At 36.8% G+C, this 19341-nt stretch overlaps 1 protein-coding gene across 19 annotated transcripts in view; it reads left to right on the top strand.

The window, feature by feature from the left end:
- Positions 1 to 19341, top strand: part of LOC118220689 (RNA binding protein fox-1 homolog 1) — a 330165-nt gene that overhangs the window by 288824 nt on the left and 22000 nt on the right. For all 19 annotated transcript variants that reach the window (XR_004763997.1, XR_004763998.1, XR_004763999.1 and 16 more), the window contains 2 exons: positions 15521 to 15653; positions 17790 to 17829. Coding sequence is in view for 16 of the 19 variants with exons in the window: in XM_035404792.1 (XP_035260683.1) it covers positions 15521 to 15653; positions 17790 to 17829 (173 nt within the window). In the remaining 3 variants the exon portion in view is untranslated. The remainder of the gene's footprint in view (positions 1 to 15520; positions 15654 to 17789; positions 17830 to 19341) is intronic.

Here is a 19341-nt window from a genome sequence, read left to right as displayed (position 1 = left end):
CCATTATTTATTGATTTTGGCTGGTGATGGGAAAGACTAAATAAGAAGGAAGCTTGAAGTATGTTGCTGTATTTATTTGATGCTGTCTATTGTGGTACAACAATTTAATGTGCTATTATGGAAAGAACACTTCAATGACCCTTACTTCAAGAAGCATTCTATTATGGGTGTTGGGTGTTGGACATACATGAAAAGCAAAACGCAATGTAGCTATAATAATTTTACTACTGTTAACCCCACACAAACACACACACACACAGACACACACTGGGTATGCAGAGCGAAATTGCATAAACTGTGTATACCATTTCAGGTTTAAAATTCAAAATTATCCTTCAGCTTTATGCTGTTGTGAATGCAGCTCGCAAATAAGGGCTAAGACATATAGAAACACATGAGGTATGAATACACTTTACTTTTTCATGTATCATTTACGATTAAAGCAAAATAGGTTCTTAAAAAATCTTGATGAGACATACAAACAAAGAAGCATCTTTTAAGGAGAAATGACCTGTAATTGATCATTGTATATAGCCTGCTGTGGTGCTAATGACTTTTTACATTAAGTCAGCAGCGTGGGGAAACAATGCAAGGATTAGCATTTTGCATCATTTTCCAATGTATCCCTCCTTTTCAAAGACCTCATTCATTCAGAATGTAGATAGGTATTTTGCTGTCTTTGTGATGAAGTTGTAAAACACATCTACTTTTTTAAATACCAGTAAGATCACTGAAGGTCAAAAATGTATGTACAATTACAGTACATGGGAATTGCTTAAACTATTGTCACAGTTGGCACCCGATATTAAATTAACCATATCTTAAACATGGACTACTATGTAAGTACTAGTGAACACATCCCCTTATTATTTCAAAACACCATTTAGCTTGTGAATATGACTGAAGTATATGAACCGTATGCTAATTTGGATGTGTGTCTTGAATAAGAACCTTCATTGATGCCTTGTCTCTTTGCCGTCCTTATGCAACCCTTTAAATGACACATTAAAATGGTTATCTCAGTGGTTGACTGGGAAATTCAATCATGATTTGTTTCGGGTTTTTTTAAAAAGCTCCTACAGTTGCAGATTTTAATTTTGATTGAACCATGAATGCTTAAAGACTTCATTGTGGAATTGTGGCATGGTATGTGACTATGTGTATTATTTTGATTTTAATGCAAGAGTAAATGGGTTCACATTGAGCTGGTTTTTTGCCAAATTACAAAGAGAAAGGGATCATGTTATTGGCCCCACTGGGCTGTCCTGGATTGTGGCATGAGGCTTCTTGGGAGCTTGTTTTGACAGTCTCACTGGCAATGATTGTTTTTAGTCAGAGGATGCATCTAGACTGTGGTATTTTTACAGCTTTAAATGAGCAGCTTTGTCCTTCTGCTGCCCTCATTATAGCTAATCTCAGAAACACTGGAGCTCGTTATACAGCCTTCAGCGGCTGCATGTGATTTTGATTTTCCCACAATTAACTTGAAACATTGTATCTGTTTTCAAGAGGCAATATAATACATTGCACCCGGTCACTGCTTGAGATGCCAGCTCCGCAGACATTGAGTCACTTAGGAATAGACACTTTGTATCTTTTATAGCTCCATTTTTCTTTTTGTGTGCCTGAATAGTGATACAGGTGTTTGGTATGAAATGTACGATGAAGCAAAATAGCCACACTCCAGGTAATGCTCTTCTTAACTTCTGTGGATTAAAACATTTTTGGAGACTTCATCTCTGAAAACAAAAGCTCTTGTTACCTTGTTTTTACTGGCCATGTAGATTGTGTATGCTTTCTTTATTATAAATAACATGTACTTTATCATATCTTGTTAGAGAATGTGCATGGCTAATAGATTTAGAATTATTCAAGTGTCAACATGGATATTTTATGCAAACACTAGAAGAAGACAAAACGGTCTATGCAGTGCCTTGCATAGGTATTCACACCCCTAGGAAGTAATTTTTGAGGATTACTAATGATACTTCCACATATTTTTCAAATCAGTATTTTTATTGTAAACTAATATGTTCTAACTGTAAATATTTCAAAAGCAAAAATTAGTTATTGTCAGCATATATTTTCAAGAAAATGAAAAATTAAATCTGCTGTTTGTTTATCAAACCCTGCACAGTGGTAGTGCCAACATTTGTGGCAACAGATTCAAGTCTTTTGGGGGCAAGTATCTACAAGTTTTACACTCTGTTTGGGAGAGATTTTAACCAATTCTTATTGGCAGATTTGCTCCAGGTTGGTTAGGTTAGTGGGGTGATGCTTGTGAACCACAATTGTCAAATAGTGCCCCAGATTCTCAATGGGATTAAGATCAGCACAGTCCGGGCCACTGTAGAACATTCAACTTTTGATTCTCAAACCACTCCTATGTTACTATGGCCTTGTGCTTGGAATTATTGTCCTGCTGATGGGTGAACTGTCTCCCAAGCTGCTGATGAAAAGCATCTCCACAACACGATGCTGCCACTACCACACTACACTATAGGAACAGTGTTTCTTGAGGTATGGGCAGTGTTAGTTTTGTACCACACATACTGTAGCACTTTGAATTTTGGCCAAAAACTCTATCTTGGTTTCATCTGACCACAAAACCTTTTCCTGCATCTTAGCTGGGTTACTTTCATGCTTCCTGGCAAACTCCAGACATGCTTGGAGTTTTTGAGTAATGGCTTCTTTCTTGCCACACTCCCATTTATGCCAGTTTATGAAAAGCTCTTGATATTGTTGACCTTTACCCTAGTTTCTGCCACTGAACCCTGTAACTCCTTCAAAGTGATTGTTGGTCTCTCTGTGGCTTCCTGTCCAAGTCTCCTTCATGCTCAAACACATATTTTTGAGGGAGGGCCTTTCTAGGCAGTACCTGGATAGTGTGGTACAACTTCTGCTACCTAACCAGTGATCCACTATGATCACTGGGATATCCATGCACTGACATATTCCTTTGTACCCTTTTCCTAATGTACGCATTTGTATTACTTGTATTGTACTTGTATTACTATATCTTAACTTCCATACAGTGCGATTCATTTTCATTTAGCCTTTTCACACATTTCATTCAGATTCACAGCCTAAACCACGATCCTATATTTATTCAGAAAATGTGAAACCTTAAAATAATTCATTTTTAGTTTTAGTGTTTTTAAGTAAAGTATCAAACAGAACAAAATTGCCATGTCCCATTTGTAATTCAGTAAAATGTGAATTGGCCACTGGTCTGAATACTTTGCTAGCCACTATTTTGAAAAAGCTGGTTCATTAAATTTATAAATGTGAATGACACATTCCTGATATCTTTTAGATAAGGTTTTACCACATGTGCATTCTTTGACCACTTAAATGTGCATTGTAACAAATCGTATGCAGTCATGATTCACACAACATCTCCAGTCAGATGTATTCCAGTACATCTGATTTGACTCAGCAGCTTAAAAATTATAAACAGCACAGTACACATTAATTATCTTGCAGGTGAAACAGGCTCTTGACACTTGACACACTTCACCCACTCTGGAGATCATTCTGAAACCTTCCTCCATTTTCCCACCCCTTCTGTTTTATGCAAACAATCAGCTACCGACCTGTACTTAATCACTGAGGGTAATAATAGAATCATTTATGAACTACATCCTACTTGTAAAAACAACTATTGATGCAGTAGTTCCTATAATGGCTGATAGCTTTTTAAACTGCAGTACATTGCATCAGACGTGATAGTAAATGTTCTCTTGCATAGCAGTAGGCTAGGATTATAAATACTAGAAAGGAAGCAGAAAAGGCTTGCGTTAGCTCTTGACGCACAGCTGGAAAACCATCATGATTTTGAAGATTTGTTACTTTGCCCTGCTGTTAGTGCCTGTCACACAATACTGACCTCTTGTGGCCCAAAACATGTTATTTGACAATAAATATTAGTGTGTTCAAATACGTATTTCATTTTACTTACAGTAAATATTGCTTATAATACTTACCTACTTTATTTGTTAAAATTGATATATAAAAACAACTGAGAGAGTGTAGCCGACAGGAGATTTATTTCAATCCAGTCTTTGTTAGCAATTTGCCCCATCACTCTAAAGGATTATGGCTGAGCATGAATGAAAACCCATTAATTTACTTATTATATATTAAATTCAATCAACAACAACCCCGGTGAGCAAGGGTGAGTGTTCCCTTTCAGTGTACGGCCATGTAAAGTACAGGATAAAGAGTGATATTCAGATTGGTAATAAAGACCAGCAACCATTGCTAATGCAGAATTAAGTTGGTTCATATGCTTATTAATCACCCCCATATTTTTTCCCTCAATGCATAATTTTCTGATAAAATTTCCATCAGCTTCTTTAATTAAACTAATGGTTTAAATGAGGTTCCAGATCAGCAGTTATTAATCCTTCTAAAGAATTTCACAGCAGCCCAAGTGTTATTAATTAGCCAGAAAAAAAATCCTAGATATTCTTTTAAAAGTTGAAACACTTGAAAGTAAGGGCATTTCTTTTTTTAAACAAGCAATGGGGTGTGAACAAGGATTCCATGCCCAGACATGTGGGATTGTATCCACAAAGCTTCCTACCTTAACTTAACACCTTTCCCCCACTGTTTTAACACTCTAATCAGCCCATTTTAATCATAGTCCTGTATATGTTGTCTGCTTATTCAAAAGCCATTATTTGTTCCCTAATTTATTTATTTATTTATTTATTTATTCCCTTCCTTTTCCTCATGCCTAATCCAATGGATTTCCGGTACCCTCTTGTCTACTTTGGTTGTAGACAAATCATTTTAATCTGAGGGGAGCCGTGGGTGAGCTATCGCAACTGAAATGCAATTATTGTACATTACATACAGGAATTTGTTTACTTTGTTTGTTTGCTTGTTTCTACCACGAAATCCACTAGATAAGTCACAGTTTGTGTATTCATTGAATGCTAACCGCAGTAGTTACCTAGCAATGTGACAATACAGTGTTGTACAGAAGCCATCAGGCGACATCCAATCTGTATCTATACACCAGTGCACTCAGACTGAAAACCTGTGCTGTGCTGAGAAGCAAGTAGTCAAGAGAACTGCTGAAATCACTAGCTATCTGGTTAGTGGTAACAGTGCCAACAAGTATCCATTGATATTTTTAAAAAAATGTTTATGTCACATTATCCTTGGCAGAATAGTACCCTCAACAGTTCATTTTAAAAAGTCTGAATCATTATTTTCTTCAGAAAATATTTTACTTTTCACAAAAAAGGAGATGGTTCTTCCAGTGGTTAACATATATATATGTTATATTCTGTGCAACTATTTATAAACCAGTGCATATTTTCCCCCAGTTTTTACAATATATTTTCACATGATGTTTAAAATTACAGTGAGGTTTGAAAAATTAAAAAGTTGTTTAAAAGTTGACCATTCTTGACAGTTTTCTAAAAAAAAAAAAAGACCTTCAGTCTGGAAACCATAGATTTTTAGGCCATATCTCTAGCTGTTTCCTGGATTTTGTCATTATGGGTATAGATTGATCTTTATAAGCATGACAGATACTTGGATGGTTGAGAAAATGGATGGATGGATTGAATCTGAAAATAATATATATCTAAATCTCTTTGATTGTTTTATTGTAGTGAATTTTCTCTTCAAGTGTTTTGGTTAATATGTCAGTGCTATAATGTAACTATAATTATGTGGAAGAATTTGATTTAGGTACATTTCAGGTTTCCTACCTACTTCAAGATTAGCATTTTCAAAACTTAACACTCAACAAATGTTACTGCGGAGCATGCAGATTCCATTAAACCCACGAACAAGGTTTCTACTACACATCACTATACCATACCTTACTTCAGCTCCATAGCTTTATTTAACAGAGACAGCCTTGATATCAGCTGCCTTGTGCAGCACAATGGAGCTGACTGGCATTGAGTCACTCTCCGTTTTGGCACCGTCTGTAATGAGCAATTCTTGCTCCCGTCCCTCTGCTCATGTTTATTTTGGTCTTCCAGTGGGGTGCTGCCCTGCAGTTTGTGCCCACTCCGCCCTGGCATCTTGATCAGTAGACTAATCGTAATGTGCTTCAGTGAGTAGTGTTCACATTGCCGTCTGGACACAAAAGAAACACAGACTCTTTTAAAATGCAGGCCATGTGCTGGAGGAAGCCTCTTTGGAGCTGAGTAAATTATCTGCTATTACATTAATTGTTCTTGATAGTACCTGACAGAAGTGGTAGCCAACAGCTTAATATTGAAAGGATACACAATGCAGACTTACAAACCATAATTGGCATGCTTGCCCTACCTTTTCTCTTATGAAATAAATTAATGAAATATTAAGTTTTATGGCATGTGTGTGTGTGTGTGTATGTTTGTGTTTGCATGTGTGTGTGTGTGTGATTTTTGTGGCAGTAGGCCCAATGCTATGGTCTTACTGAGACCCCCTTATGTCTTTTTTTAATGTCTCGACATATTATTTTCAGAGATAGCAGATAACAGACACAGATTCACCAGAGAGCTTGCACTTTTGCTCTCGACAGATATTAAAACAATAAACTACAGTGCCCTGGGACTAAAGCCTTGGAGTTTTCATCCGACAGTATTACATAGACAGGATGCCCTCTGAAAGGTGGGAAACATGTTATTCCTAGAGTGAGTCCCTGGGTGTTGACAGATACTGAGGTGTCTGTAACAACAACATATATCTATTATTGGCATTTGTGAAATTCTCTGGATACTCAGCTGTTCACAATATGCGACATGAGCCGCACGTTTTCATGCAAAGGTCACCTCCTTATCTTATTGTGTGGCTTGGCGGTAAGACCTGTAAAGGATTTATGTGTGCTTGCACGCATCAAAAAGATTTAGCACCCACCTGAGGCTGAAAGCATGCAGTAAATGGAAGACTTCCCTCCTTAAAATATTTCAATCCTAAATGAATTATGAGCAATGAGGGTCAGAGAAAGGCAGATATTTATCCAAACAGAGTTGTAAATGAGAAGATAACTAGCACCCATAGTTTCTGTAATGTTCAATGTGTTTGAGGCTACTCTTAACATGGCCATGGGGTAGCCTTTTGCACCAGGGGAAGCTGTAAGTTCTTGCTGAATTATTTTCACTCTTTTACCAGCATAGACCCCTGTCACAGGTAACCCTGCTGAAAAATGACTGTGATTAAATCCACAATTGTGCTTTTATTGCATGACTGTACAGTAGGCATGTTTGTGCTGTGATAATATTGGGCTATGTAATACTTAAAGGTATAGAATTTTATTGAAAATGCAATACATTTTTTCCATACATTAAATGTTAACATCAACTCAATCCCTTAATTATATCTTCAGTTAATAAGGAACCTTTTCAAATCCAGGCTTCAATTCTGTAAAATGTTATAAAGATGAATCCTTCCCTGCATTAGACTGCTGAGCAATCATCTTATTTACCTTAAATGAGAAATCGCAAAGGAATTCAATTACCACACATTATGTTTTGCTAGAAACTACCCTGCGTACAAAGTTAATTAATCAAGGTTATGTCAATTTCCCTCTGCTATGTCATTTTGCAGAGTGGTAATTAATCACAAATTGCCTAACGACAATTCAAGAATCATTTATGGTCTTTTAGAAAGAATGTCAGGGCAAGCAAGCAGTTACAGTAGATGGGGGAAAAGGGGTGGGATGGTGAAAAAATGCCTTGCATATTTTTATATTATCAAATCGTGTGAATGCCAGAAAATAGACATACAACAAACAACTTGGGGGGAAAAAATCTCAAAAGGACAAATGAGATCCACATCATTAGTTGCTGCTTTGCCGTAATGTCAGAGCAGAAGATTCCATAGTGGAAATAAACAACAAAAATTTGCCTCTTTATAGTGGTGATTAAACATCAATTACACATTTCTTTTTTATTCCTTTTTTATGTAACATGTGTGCCTATTATATGAAAGGAATTATAAAGTATTTGATGATGTATTGAATAGGTGTGGGGGGGGGGGGGGGGGGGGGTGTGTATCCTGCAAAGAAATATTTTTTAAGTCTATGAAGAGCATCCCTTTAATTCTATTTGTTCTTATACTGTGCCATGCAATTTTGAAAAGACTGCATTCTCACAAAAATCAGAGATCTCAACAGAGGTGCATCATCTGCATTCCTCTGGGCAACAAAATGAGAAAAGCAATTATTTACCAGAATGCTTCAAAATGAAAATGAAAGAACAAAGACAATTTGAAATGAACATCAAGTAATCTAATCTTGATCAAACATTTTAGTCTCCTTCTTGAAGTCTCATTTTAAGATTTTTACTCATCAATTTTATACTTTTGGGGCTTATATCTGCTTGCTAATAGATTTTGTATTGGCAGTTGCAGATACAAATGTTCAGAAATTTTTCAGAAAGTTTTCTTTTTTAACCATATATTTCTGTTAAAATTTTCTGTCCATTTTTAATGTTCTAGTTCATACTGTATATCCAGAATAATGGTGTGTAAATTAAATTCAACCATGCCCAACAATTCACTGTGCAGTTCTGTGTAATTCTGCACCCTCTCCTTAAAGAGGGCCAACTCATTGAAGAGAACAGTAGTTATATTCAACAAATTTTTTGATTAAATCTAAATAATTTGTTGTGTATCCCTTTGTAATTACAACAAACATGTTGCATATGGGTTTTTTTTATCCTTGTGGACAACTCGTGAATCTATTTGTTCTCCATATTTGCAATATTTGTTATTTGCACTGAAATGTGTTATTCTTTTGAAAGTGAGCATGGCACTTTAAAATGAGGGCTTGCCATATGTTGTGACAGTGCTTTCTATTGATTTTGGAAGACAATTGTCTATGATGAATCAAAAAAAAAAAGCTGGCCAGAAGCCCCTGTATTTATTGCATGTTTATTCTGAATCTTAAGAGAAAAAACCTGTATACATGAAATTAGTCACGTGTGATTACGAGAGAAACAAGCTTTCAGGTTTCATTTGCATTAAAAATGTGAGCAGGTTCACACAGGAGAATCAAGGAGGGAGGTTCCTAATCCAGGTCTGATAGAACGAACACCTTACTCAAAGACATATGGGTCCTCTCCCTTAAAACTGTAAACACAAAACAAATTAGAAAAATAATTGCCCTATAAAGCAGTTGTGTATTTTTATAGCTTTGATGCAGAATCTGCCTCCTGTTGGGCTCTGCATCTGTTCCATTTTAATCTCTCCCGCAACACTAAAACTTTTACTCTCTTTTTTCATGCCTCATAGTCGCCCATGCTGCACATTTCCATTTTTCATTCAGACCAAAGATAGTGCAGTGTGCTGTGGGCGCCTACAATTTTAAATGAAAGAGCATAATCTAAGTTGTTTATCCTGTAAATATTCATGTTCAGTATAGCTCGCAGATGAATTTTCTTTACGATTGGTTCTACACATGCACGCTCAAGCTTACTCTTGTGAAAATGTGTACACAGCACATTTTAAATGAATGCATGTAAAAATGTAGCATATATACCTCAACTAAATAATGTTCAAACATAAATGACAATATACTGAGTGGCCCATGTTTCCTATGTACTGTAATGTGTGCAAATTTGTGTGTGTGTGTGTGTGTGTGTGAGAGAGAGAGAGAGAGAGAGAGAGAGAGAGAGAGAGGGGACAAATGACACCTATGAAATGGCATCTTTAGTACGTACCCTTTTTAATATTGAAGAAAATAAACACAGTGGGTTGGAATTACAGCATACATAATTGCCTTTAAAATGTATATTTTCATTTTGGAACACAACACAGCTCATGCTTTAAGTTATTAGCATATGGTGCTTTTCCTCTTCCAGCTTTTCTTTTGTAACTAATTACACACTTGGTAATCAGAAAGTTGTGCAAAAAAGGCTACATTTGAGTAAATTTGGCAGTCGATCCACACCATGGAGGATAGAATTACCCAATTAGTTTATGGCACATGGTTCAGTTTCTTATTTTTTAATGCATGCCATCTATGCCTACATGTATGTTCAGAAGCCTGGGGGTTTCTCCTTCAAGGCTGTATCTGAATATCTAAATCTGGACAGAATAGAAGGGAAAACACCATGCTCACATTGGAAGAGGTTCTAGTAAAGCCCAAGTGTCTGCACAGCGATGCGACAGTAGATGAGACAGATTAATTGCAGCCTTGTTCTTTGTGAGCAAGTAAGCTTCTCTAATTAGCCACTCTTTCATCAGCTCTATTTGCTATGTAAATTGTCTTTTGAATTTATTATTTAAAGTTCTGAGATACCTGCAGTTGAAACAGCACGCATTAGCCGAGGTTCCACCCAAAGTACCCAGAACTTTTAGTCCCAGGAACTACTTTTCAAGGAACTAAAAGGTTCCTTCAGCCCATTATTGTCTGCGTTTCCACCGCGGTCTAAAGTCCCACAAAGATTAGGCAAATTAGTCCACTGACGTATGAAAAAGCGACGTTGTCGTCGGTCCATCTGTCATATGATTTCTTCTGTAACCCCATACTACCACCGAAGTAGCCTACATTATTTTCTAATAACCGGGACAGCCCGGAGGGGTTTATTCCATTTATACAACGGGTTACCAACATTGGCTATATACGGTTACTTTAGAATTTATTGATTTTTATCGACTTAATCACCTGAAATTGAAATATTCTTCTGCGGCCGTTGGGGCATATTTTACCGTTGTCAAGCAAAGCTTTCGTTGGTAGTTCGACTTGGACCGTTGTTATGCAACAAATAGGATATAACAGGCCAATAGTCAGATTGTAACTGTTTTATATATCCTCTCAAACACATTAATTATGTTTTTATGCGAACATTCACTTTCATGTCTTGACATCCGAGGTGACAGAATGCATTCACATTCCACAAATAACTGGCAACAACAGCAGAAAACATGCACACGTCGTAAACAATTTGCTGTTGAATTGATTACTTCGACTCTCATCATCAATTCCATATAGGCTAATCGCAAAATGACAAGAATAAATAGAATGAAAACTCGGACTTGCGGGAAAATTTTAATTAGCAGTGGTACAGCCACCGTTTGCTTTCCTCCAAAGTTACTGCTAGCGGAGCAGCGAAGTGTGCCCTCCAGATGCGAACCATGCACCATAAATTAGTCCATAGTCTTCCTGGTCTTTTTGTGGAATCGCAGAGTAAAATTATGGCAGTCTGAAAAACAAAAGGGACGATTACTAGAATTAACCTGTTATTTTACCCTGACAAAAAGTGCGGAAGATGATTTCCAGTTTGCTTTTACTGTATCACCAATGTAAATTACGCAGAACTACCACATACCTCACATAACTGTATCAAACGTTTTGAGTCAATTATAACGGGCTAACAAAGAAAATCCGGAAGAAAATATTCAGCAACCGAATTAAACCGTTTGAATGTTTTGGTACGTAATATGCTGTCCCAGCACGAATGCTTAACATTTTATAAAACGAATACTAAAGCAAGAAAAGAACAGAAGAGCACACATGTTATAATTCCAAGACGTTTGCAGGCTATAACCAAAAGTAGGCTACTGCACCGCATAACATACAAGTTTGAATTCATGTTATTAAAATAAATCGGTTTGCGGCTGCAAATTTTTTTAAATAGTGGTTGAAATAAAATACTGCGCGTAGTCGACCAATCAGAAATATTCAGCACTTGCGCCTAACCCCAAAAGTTCTCGTACTTTTGGAAAGTACTACCCCCCGAGCAGGGACTCTTTTTGGGGTAAAATAAAGTCGGAACTTAATTTAGACCCTGGTCCATGCAGTGGAAACGCACTGAGTTCCTCAAAAGGTTCCTAGTTCCTGGGGAAAGTTCCTGCGGTGGAAACGCGGCTAATCATTTGAAATCTAATTCTGACCTTGCCATTGCTGACTCAGTCTTGAGTCTTGCAGGGTGAATGTCTTGAGTCTTGCAAGGTGAATGGCCCTAACATTGCCTAGTGAGGCATTGTTTTTTGTCAATAGGTGATGCCCCATCTCAACACAAACATTAAGTTTTATATCACTATTGCAGTGTCATAAATACATCAACAGAAGCTTTAAATAAGAAAATATATATTTGTGTGTGTGGTTTGAATATACACAGAGAACGCAAACCGTTTTGAATATGACAGTAAATAACTTTAATTAAAATTAATAATGATATCAGTTGGCTGAATTTATTCTTATGCTGTACTGTAATGGTCACAATTTAGGACAGTCAAGCAGGTCTATATATTTACCTCACAAGTGTCTGAACATTTAGCACACAGGCCAGTATTTTTGGTTTTGAATCCAGACCATGACAATGCCAGCTGTGGCTGGTTGTCCCACAGGGCAGTGCATAATTGTCCATAACATCATCAGGGGAGAGGAATTCAGTTGGCCTGACGTCAGTCTGTCACCGTGCACCAGTGACCTCTCCTGGTAAATTCATATCCACAGTCTGTCTGCAGCAGCTACTTGAGATAAAAATCAGAGCCTCATCTATGGTGTGATGTACACAGATGTCAAGCACTCCTTCACGTAAATCTAGGAACTACGTACATCTCAGAACTCATTGGCTAAATCAGAATTAGAAATATGACTTTACCTATGGGGTTAAGGTAATAGTCTTGTGAATCGAAAGTACCCCAGCAGATCTAGGCACACCATATCTGCCAGAAAGCGTCCTTTCCAGGAGTCCTGTCATGTTTATAGTCCGATAAGTAACTCTTCGAATGGGAATGCAATGGAGAATACAGATGAAATACAATTTACGTTGTTTTTAAGTTTCAAACAGTTTAAATGCCTTGTATTGAGATATTAACTGGGCAAGCTGGACATATTCGCCTATCTGCTAACAGGTTATGGAAAGTTTTATGTATAGAACATGGTTGACAGCTTACTGGCTATTAACTAAGGACAGTACCCATGTGGTCTTTCCCATGGGTTCTGTTTACCTGCACACCGCGCAACCGTGATTGTTTGAGACTACTCTGTTTCTGCTATGTCTGACAGTAGGTTATTTAAAACATAGTACTATGTTTTATATAGTACTAAAAAATATATATATATATATACACACACGCACATACACACGCACACACAGTGAGATTAATAATGTTTCTTGTTGATTTGGCTCTGTACCCCACAATTTTAGATTTCAAATCAAGCGATTCACATGGTTAAATTGCAGATTCTCAGGTTTTATTAAAGGGTATTATATGCATTTTGGTTCCACCATGTGGATTTTACCACATTTATTATACATAATCCCCCAGCAATGAATAAAAGAGAAGGTTAAATGCAGAGCCTTGGGGGACACATGTAGGATGGTCCTGGGCCTGAGACAAGCCACCCATCCCAGGAAACCCTAAAGGAATGTCCTTGAATGTAGGATTCAATCCATCTAAGAGCAGTACATGAGATCCCAAGTGAGGTCATGGTGGAAGAACTGCATGGTCTACGGTATCAAGGCTGCAAGAAGGTCTGGTAGGATCAGAACAGAAGAGAAGGATGGTTGTCTAGCTGACTAAAGAGTATCCATGTTGAAAAGCACAGTCCCACTGGAGTGACTAGTGCTGAAGCCAAACTGGAAGGAGTTAAGAAGGATATTTTGTGGTAAGAAATAAGAAAGATGTTTAGATGCTGCATGTTTCAGGATTTTGGAAAGAAAGAGGAATAGAGAGACTGGCCTATAATACTGGATAGCTGAAGAGTTTGTTTCTTTAACAGAAGTGTAAGTCAAGCCTCCTTGCAGGCTGCGGGCACACATCCTGTTGAAGGTGATGAGTTGATCATGGAAGAGATGAATGGGAGTATGCTGGGGTCCAGGGTGGTTGGTCGATGTGCTGTCAGCAGGTGAGACATGTCACTGTGTAAGAAGCATGAAGCAGAAGGCTACTGAGAGAAAGAGTGTGAGTGAGTAGAATGAGATTGTTGGAGAGGGGACAGCAGGGAGGACCATAACATCAGGAAAGCGCTGGAGTGTTCTTGCTGAAGTGGTCCACAAATTCAAACAGAGAGGGCAGATGAGTGAAAGAGAGGGAGAGCTGAAAAGTCAACAGAAGACAGTTTAACTGGGTTTTATTATGGAGCTTTGCATTTTGGATTACAAAAGGAACACTTAAGCACGCCGTAAAATGTCCAGTGCTAATTCAACCCTCAACAGATAATATTTGGTCCCACAGTCCAGAGTGGGACCAAATTTTATCTGTTAAGAGTTAAATGAACACTGTTAGAGTTGAATTAACACTGGAAATTTTACTGTGTAGATGTACCACTAGAGGAGAAGGCATAGAGTTGGTGTAATTTTAATATTTTATTCAAGATATTTTCTTTTGTAAAACAAAAATCATTGTATTGACTGAAATGTAGCCAGAGGGTTGTTTTATTAAATTATGCTAATGATGAATCATTAACCTGCTTTAAAGAAGTAATTGTTTTTATTGCAATGCCATTTCCTTTAATGGGTGCAGGACACATCACGAGCCAGGAAGACTATAAAATAAATGAGTTGTGTACTTTTCACGTGCCCCTTTGCACTGATTTTTTCACAGAAAAAAATAATAAATCTGCTTCCTATACTGTGAAATGATAACAAAATTACATTTTTGGAGATGCATTAGGAATTTTGTGTCGGTTAATAGTGTAATCTGAGACTATAATTAAAAATTAAGCTAATTATCATTATGAGAGAAGGTCTATACCATCATAAGTTTTTGAATGTTATTTGAAAGTTACATATTTTTGAGCAGTAACTGTGTCAGTGTGCTTACTGTATTCAGACAGCATTTGATTTGCATTTTTCTACCACAGTCACCTCAAGGTCCATATCTATCACCATGGATACCTCCACATCCATATCCCTCATTGCATTTTTTTCATAATGTCTGTATAATTTAAATAACTTAACAGAGATTGAGCACAACCCTCGTGCTATATGCACCCCACCAGCTCAATCAGAATTGCTGACATATTTGGCTGATGTTGTGAACACAGCCACTGTGATGACCATTTCAACTGCAATGTGGTTCAATTGTTACCCTATCAGTGTGGCACTTGACTGAACATGACACCTTGAGCCTCACATCGGCATTTTGGCCACCTAAATCATGGACTTCCCCTAATTACTGTAGTGTGCCCTTCTGTTGGTTTGGTATTTCATGATGTTAGTAGTCCATTCTGATTCCCAAGGCAGTTCTGTTTCAGTGCTGTAATGTACATGGGCACAATTCTTAAATTCTAAATAGAAAGGCAAATGAAAACCAAAGTTGACATTATAGAGCTCTCAAGAAATGTAACACCAGAACCTCATTAAACGATTAACAAAACAGTTACTGTTGCAGACGAGTAATCTCTGGTTGCAAGAGAAATGCTAGAAAGCTGCAGTCTGTTGAATCATGCCACAATTAATGGCTAAAGGGAAAATAATACTATACCACTGGTTGCTGGAGCAGAACAAGTAGAGTGGAGGTCCTGGGAAAAGGTGAGGCTTAGCTGACTGTTAGAAACTTTAAAAAGCATCAAATGGAGTATTTTATTTTTCTGTCTGTTTTTTTCCCACAGTGCCAGGCTTCCCATACCCAGCTGCAACTGCAGCAGCAGCATATAGAGGGGCACATTTAAGAGGCAGAGGGCGCACAGTCTACAACACATTTCGGGCAGCAGCTCCCCCTCCGCCGATCCCTGCCTATGGAGGGTGAGTAGCCAGACCTCCACAACGAAATGCTTTAGTGGTCACAACACAGTGCAGTGCATGCTGGTCTTGCTTCACCACAGAAACCAACACAGCATGTGACCAATCTGAAGGCTCGAAGACGTGTACCTTGCACAGAGTAATGAAAAATGACTGTAATTTGTACTGTCATGGTTGGTGGCTTTAAGCATTTTCAGTGTCATATGTTGTTATGTAAATTCCCTCAGAGATTGAATGCTGTAGAGAAGGGAAAGCTGTGAACAGTCACAGATTAGTTTTTTTATTTTATTTTATTCAGGTTTAAGACTGCAAGCACTGGGTGCTTAAGGAGGCTGGAAGTTCATTCTTATAAAGCATTCCTTTTTCAGTCCCCTCAGTCAGTTTCAGGAGTTGAGTCCATTTTAACAACTAGGATCCTCCACTGAGTTTTAAATCTTTATAATATGCCAGTCATTGGTGTACTACAATTTAGTTTTCCATTGTTACCATTTATCAGTAGCTCATTCTTGTTATACTTATACCCATACTAAAAACGAATTAATATGTTTACATTTAAACTCATATCTTTCTATTTACTTGTAGCTACTACCACTTGTGAATATACAAAATGCTTTCATAATACATATTCTTATAGATATGTATTTTTGTATGCTTATACAGTATATTGGAAACTGTGCCATTTGCTTTATAAACATTACTGTGTGCATCAATAAACTAGATTTATTTAATATTTCATATAATATATTTATACAAAATATATTTTTATGTAGAAGACAGCTAAATTAATTATACTTCAGATCATTTCAATAAAAAATGAGCTGTGTTCTAATATACTACAAAGAATTTGAAAATATTTGATGATACTACTGTACTTATACCTTGTGAGGAAAATATGAGTTGCAGCATCATGATCATACAGTTGCAGAACAGCCAGGATCTTATGAAACATTATTTATTTTTATTTTTTGTGAAGGTAATAACTAAAGAAATACACTAAATGTGTGACAATGCGGTACTCCAAAAGGACAAGAGAATCAAACATGTTAAAGTAACTTCTAAAGAGATTCTTATTTTGCCCGAAATCTGAATCTAAAAGCTTAATAATGATTAGAACACAATTTAAGTGAAACTGATCTCTTCCCTCAGCTATTAGTGTGGCACTTCACCTTAATCTCTGATGCAGTGGCTGGCTGAAATTAAAATACTTTGTAGAATAATTAGAATATGTATATATGTGTCTGTAACACTTTGTTACAGGGAACCTTATGTTCAGAAATATGAACAGAAAATGAGGGGTGAACTTTTCTCTTTTTTGCACCGATATGATTTCTAAAGGATTTTGGCTACTGTTCTGAATTCCCTGTACCTGGCAGGACAACATTAAATACCATTTTTACACCATTTACAGATATGGTGTAAACCAGTCATTCCCAATCCTCATCCAGGGGGTGTATGCTGTATCCTAGTATCTGTTGCACAAGGTTTTAAGTCGGACTGAGCTGTAAATTCTGAGGTCTGTCCCTCAGTTACACTACAGAAATCCATAGCAAAATAAATATTTTGTGAATGAGCTTTAAGAAATGAGCTAGTTCTTTTTTGTTCAGGATCTGGAACAAATAAGCAATGAATTCAGCTTCATTTGGAGACGGGCCCCAATTTAAGAAGCATAATTAGAAATAAGTTAACAGCAGAAGCACAGTTAACTGTCAAACTATTTTTTAAATTAAGGGCATTCTGAGCCTAATCCAGGAAACCATTATGCTTTAACATCACAGCATATCACAGAGTAGGTAAACATTAATTTTTTAGAAAAGTATGAAGTCCACATGGGAAAATGACATGATCAAAACATAGCAAACATGCAGCCAGGTTTATCCATTAATAAATCATTGTACATCTTCCCAAATGCCTTGCCCTCCATTTTGGTTTGCACAGATGAATCCACAGCCTCCTTAGCCCTTAATTCAGGAATACATTTTTATATGCTATTTTACTTTTCTTTATCCTCAGCTGGAATAACCTAGGAATAGTAGGAGTTGGTTGTGCTTGCATGTGAACATGTGCTAAAATGGGGTGTTCTTGTACATGCGTGTGTGTGTGTGTGTGTGTGTGCGTGTGTGCGTGTGTGCGTCTTTCCAGCGTGGTGTACCAGGATGGATTTTATGGTGCAGATATTTATGTAAGTATTCACTGATGTGCATGCTGTCTTCAGACATTACCCCAGCCATTCCTCATACAAGTTTACTACTGCGGAACAGCTCTGTTTGGTCTATTTACTGTTCCTGGGTCTGTCATAACAAATTTAGGGAGAGATATCTCTTGGTGAAAGGACCTTTCACTTTAACTGTACTCTGTTTCCACTGCAGAATTTTGGAAATTGCTTAGTACAATAATCAACAGAACCATACAAACATAGAATTTAATTAAAGTTGCCTTAACACATTTAATCACATTTTGATATTTTTTCACGGAGAATTATTTGATTAGTACTAAGTATTACGTTGTATTCGTGTGGTGTATACAGTTGTTAACCATTCCTAAATCAAAATTCACTCTGACCTCAGAAATAATCATATGTACAATAATCATATGTACTATAAGCCAATAGTAAAATGACTAATCAAGGTGAAGTTTTGGGCTCTTAAGCTAAAACATCATTTTTAATATTTAAGCATTTGTTATCTGTTCTGACAATACATTTAAATAGTTAATACATTTCCGAGATGTTGTCTTAATTATTCCAAGGACATTTAGCATGGGTAAAATACAGTGCCGTAAAAAAGTATTTGCCCGTTCCTGATTTCCTTTATCATTGAACATTTGACGTATTGAATGGACTGAGATATTTAGACAAAATGTAATATTAGACAAAAGGAACCAGAGTAAAAACGTTTTCTTTTTTTTAAACACCCTTATCACCAATGTGAAAAGTAATTGCCCCCTTAAACTTAATAACTGGTTGCACCACCATTAGCAGCAATAACAGCAAACAGACACTTCCTATAATTTGATATTAGTCTTTCACATCACCGTGGAGGTATTTTAGCCCACTCTTCATTGCAGAACTACTTTAATTCAAACAATCAAGCCTGGCTGTGTTTATTCAGCTGAATCTAATAATCAGTTAAATTTGGTTAAAAGGTTGATTGAGCAACTAAGGGGCAATTACTTTTTCGCATGGGTAATATTGGTGTCTGATAACTTTTTTCATTAAATAAACGAAATAATAATTTAAAAGATTTGTTGTGTTTACTGTTTCTTTCCCTTTGTCTAATATGAAATTTTGTCTATAGATCTGACACAATTCATTACGACAAATACTCAATAATACATGAAATCTGGAAGGGGGCAATTACTTTTTCAGGGCACTGTAGAAATGCAATGGTTAGACAGAGCAAGGAAGATTAATCACTGAGAAAGAGGTGCTCTAGTGACACTGATACCTATATTCTTAAAAATGGGAAATGTTAACAGTGGCAGATTAACTTGAACATTATATCTTTTATTTTAATTTCCTACATGGATGTAGTTCTCTCTTATTATTTAGAGACTGGAAGCTTTGTCATCAATATTCATGGAAAGCCAGTGTCAAAAGTTAAGTGTCAAAATGTGCTTCTTGAGTTCTGGAGTTATTATGGAAAATAACTTTAGATAAATATTTATACAGAATCTGCAGAAGTGAAATGCTCTG

The sequence above is a fragment of the Anguilla anguilla genome, chromosome 2 (assembly GCF_013347855.1).
Source record: "Anguilla anguilla isolate fAngAng1 chromosome 2, fAngAng1.pri, whole genome shotgun sequence".
Lineage (NCBI taxonomy): Eukaryota > Metazoa > Chordata > Actinopteri > Anguilliformes > Anguillidae > Anguilla > Anguilla anguilla.
The sequence above is the reverse complement of the archived record's forward strand: the minus strand, read 5'-3'. Positions and strand labels throughout refer to the sequence as shown.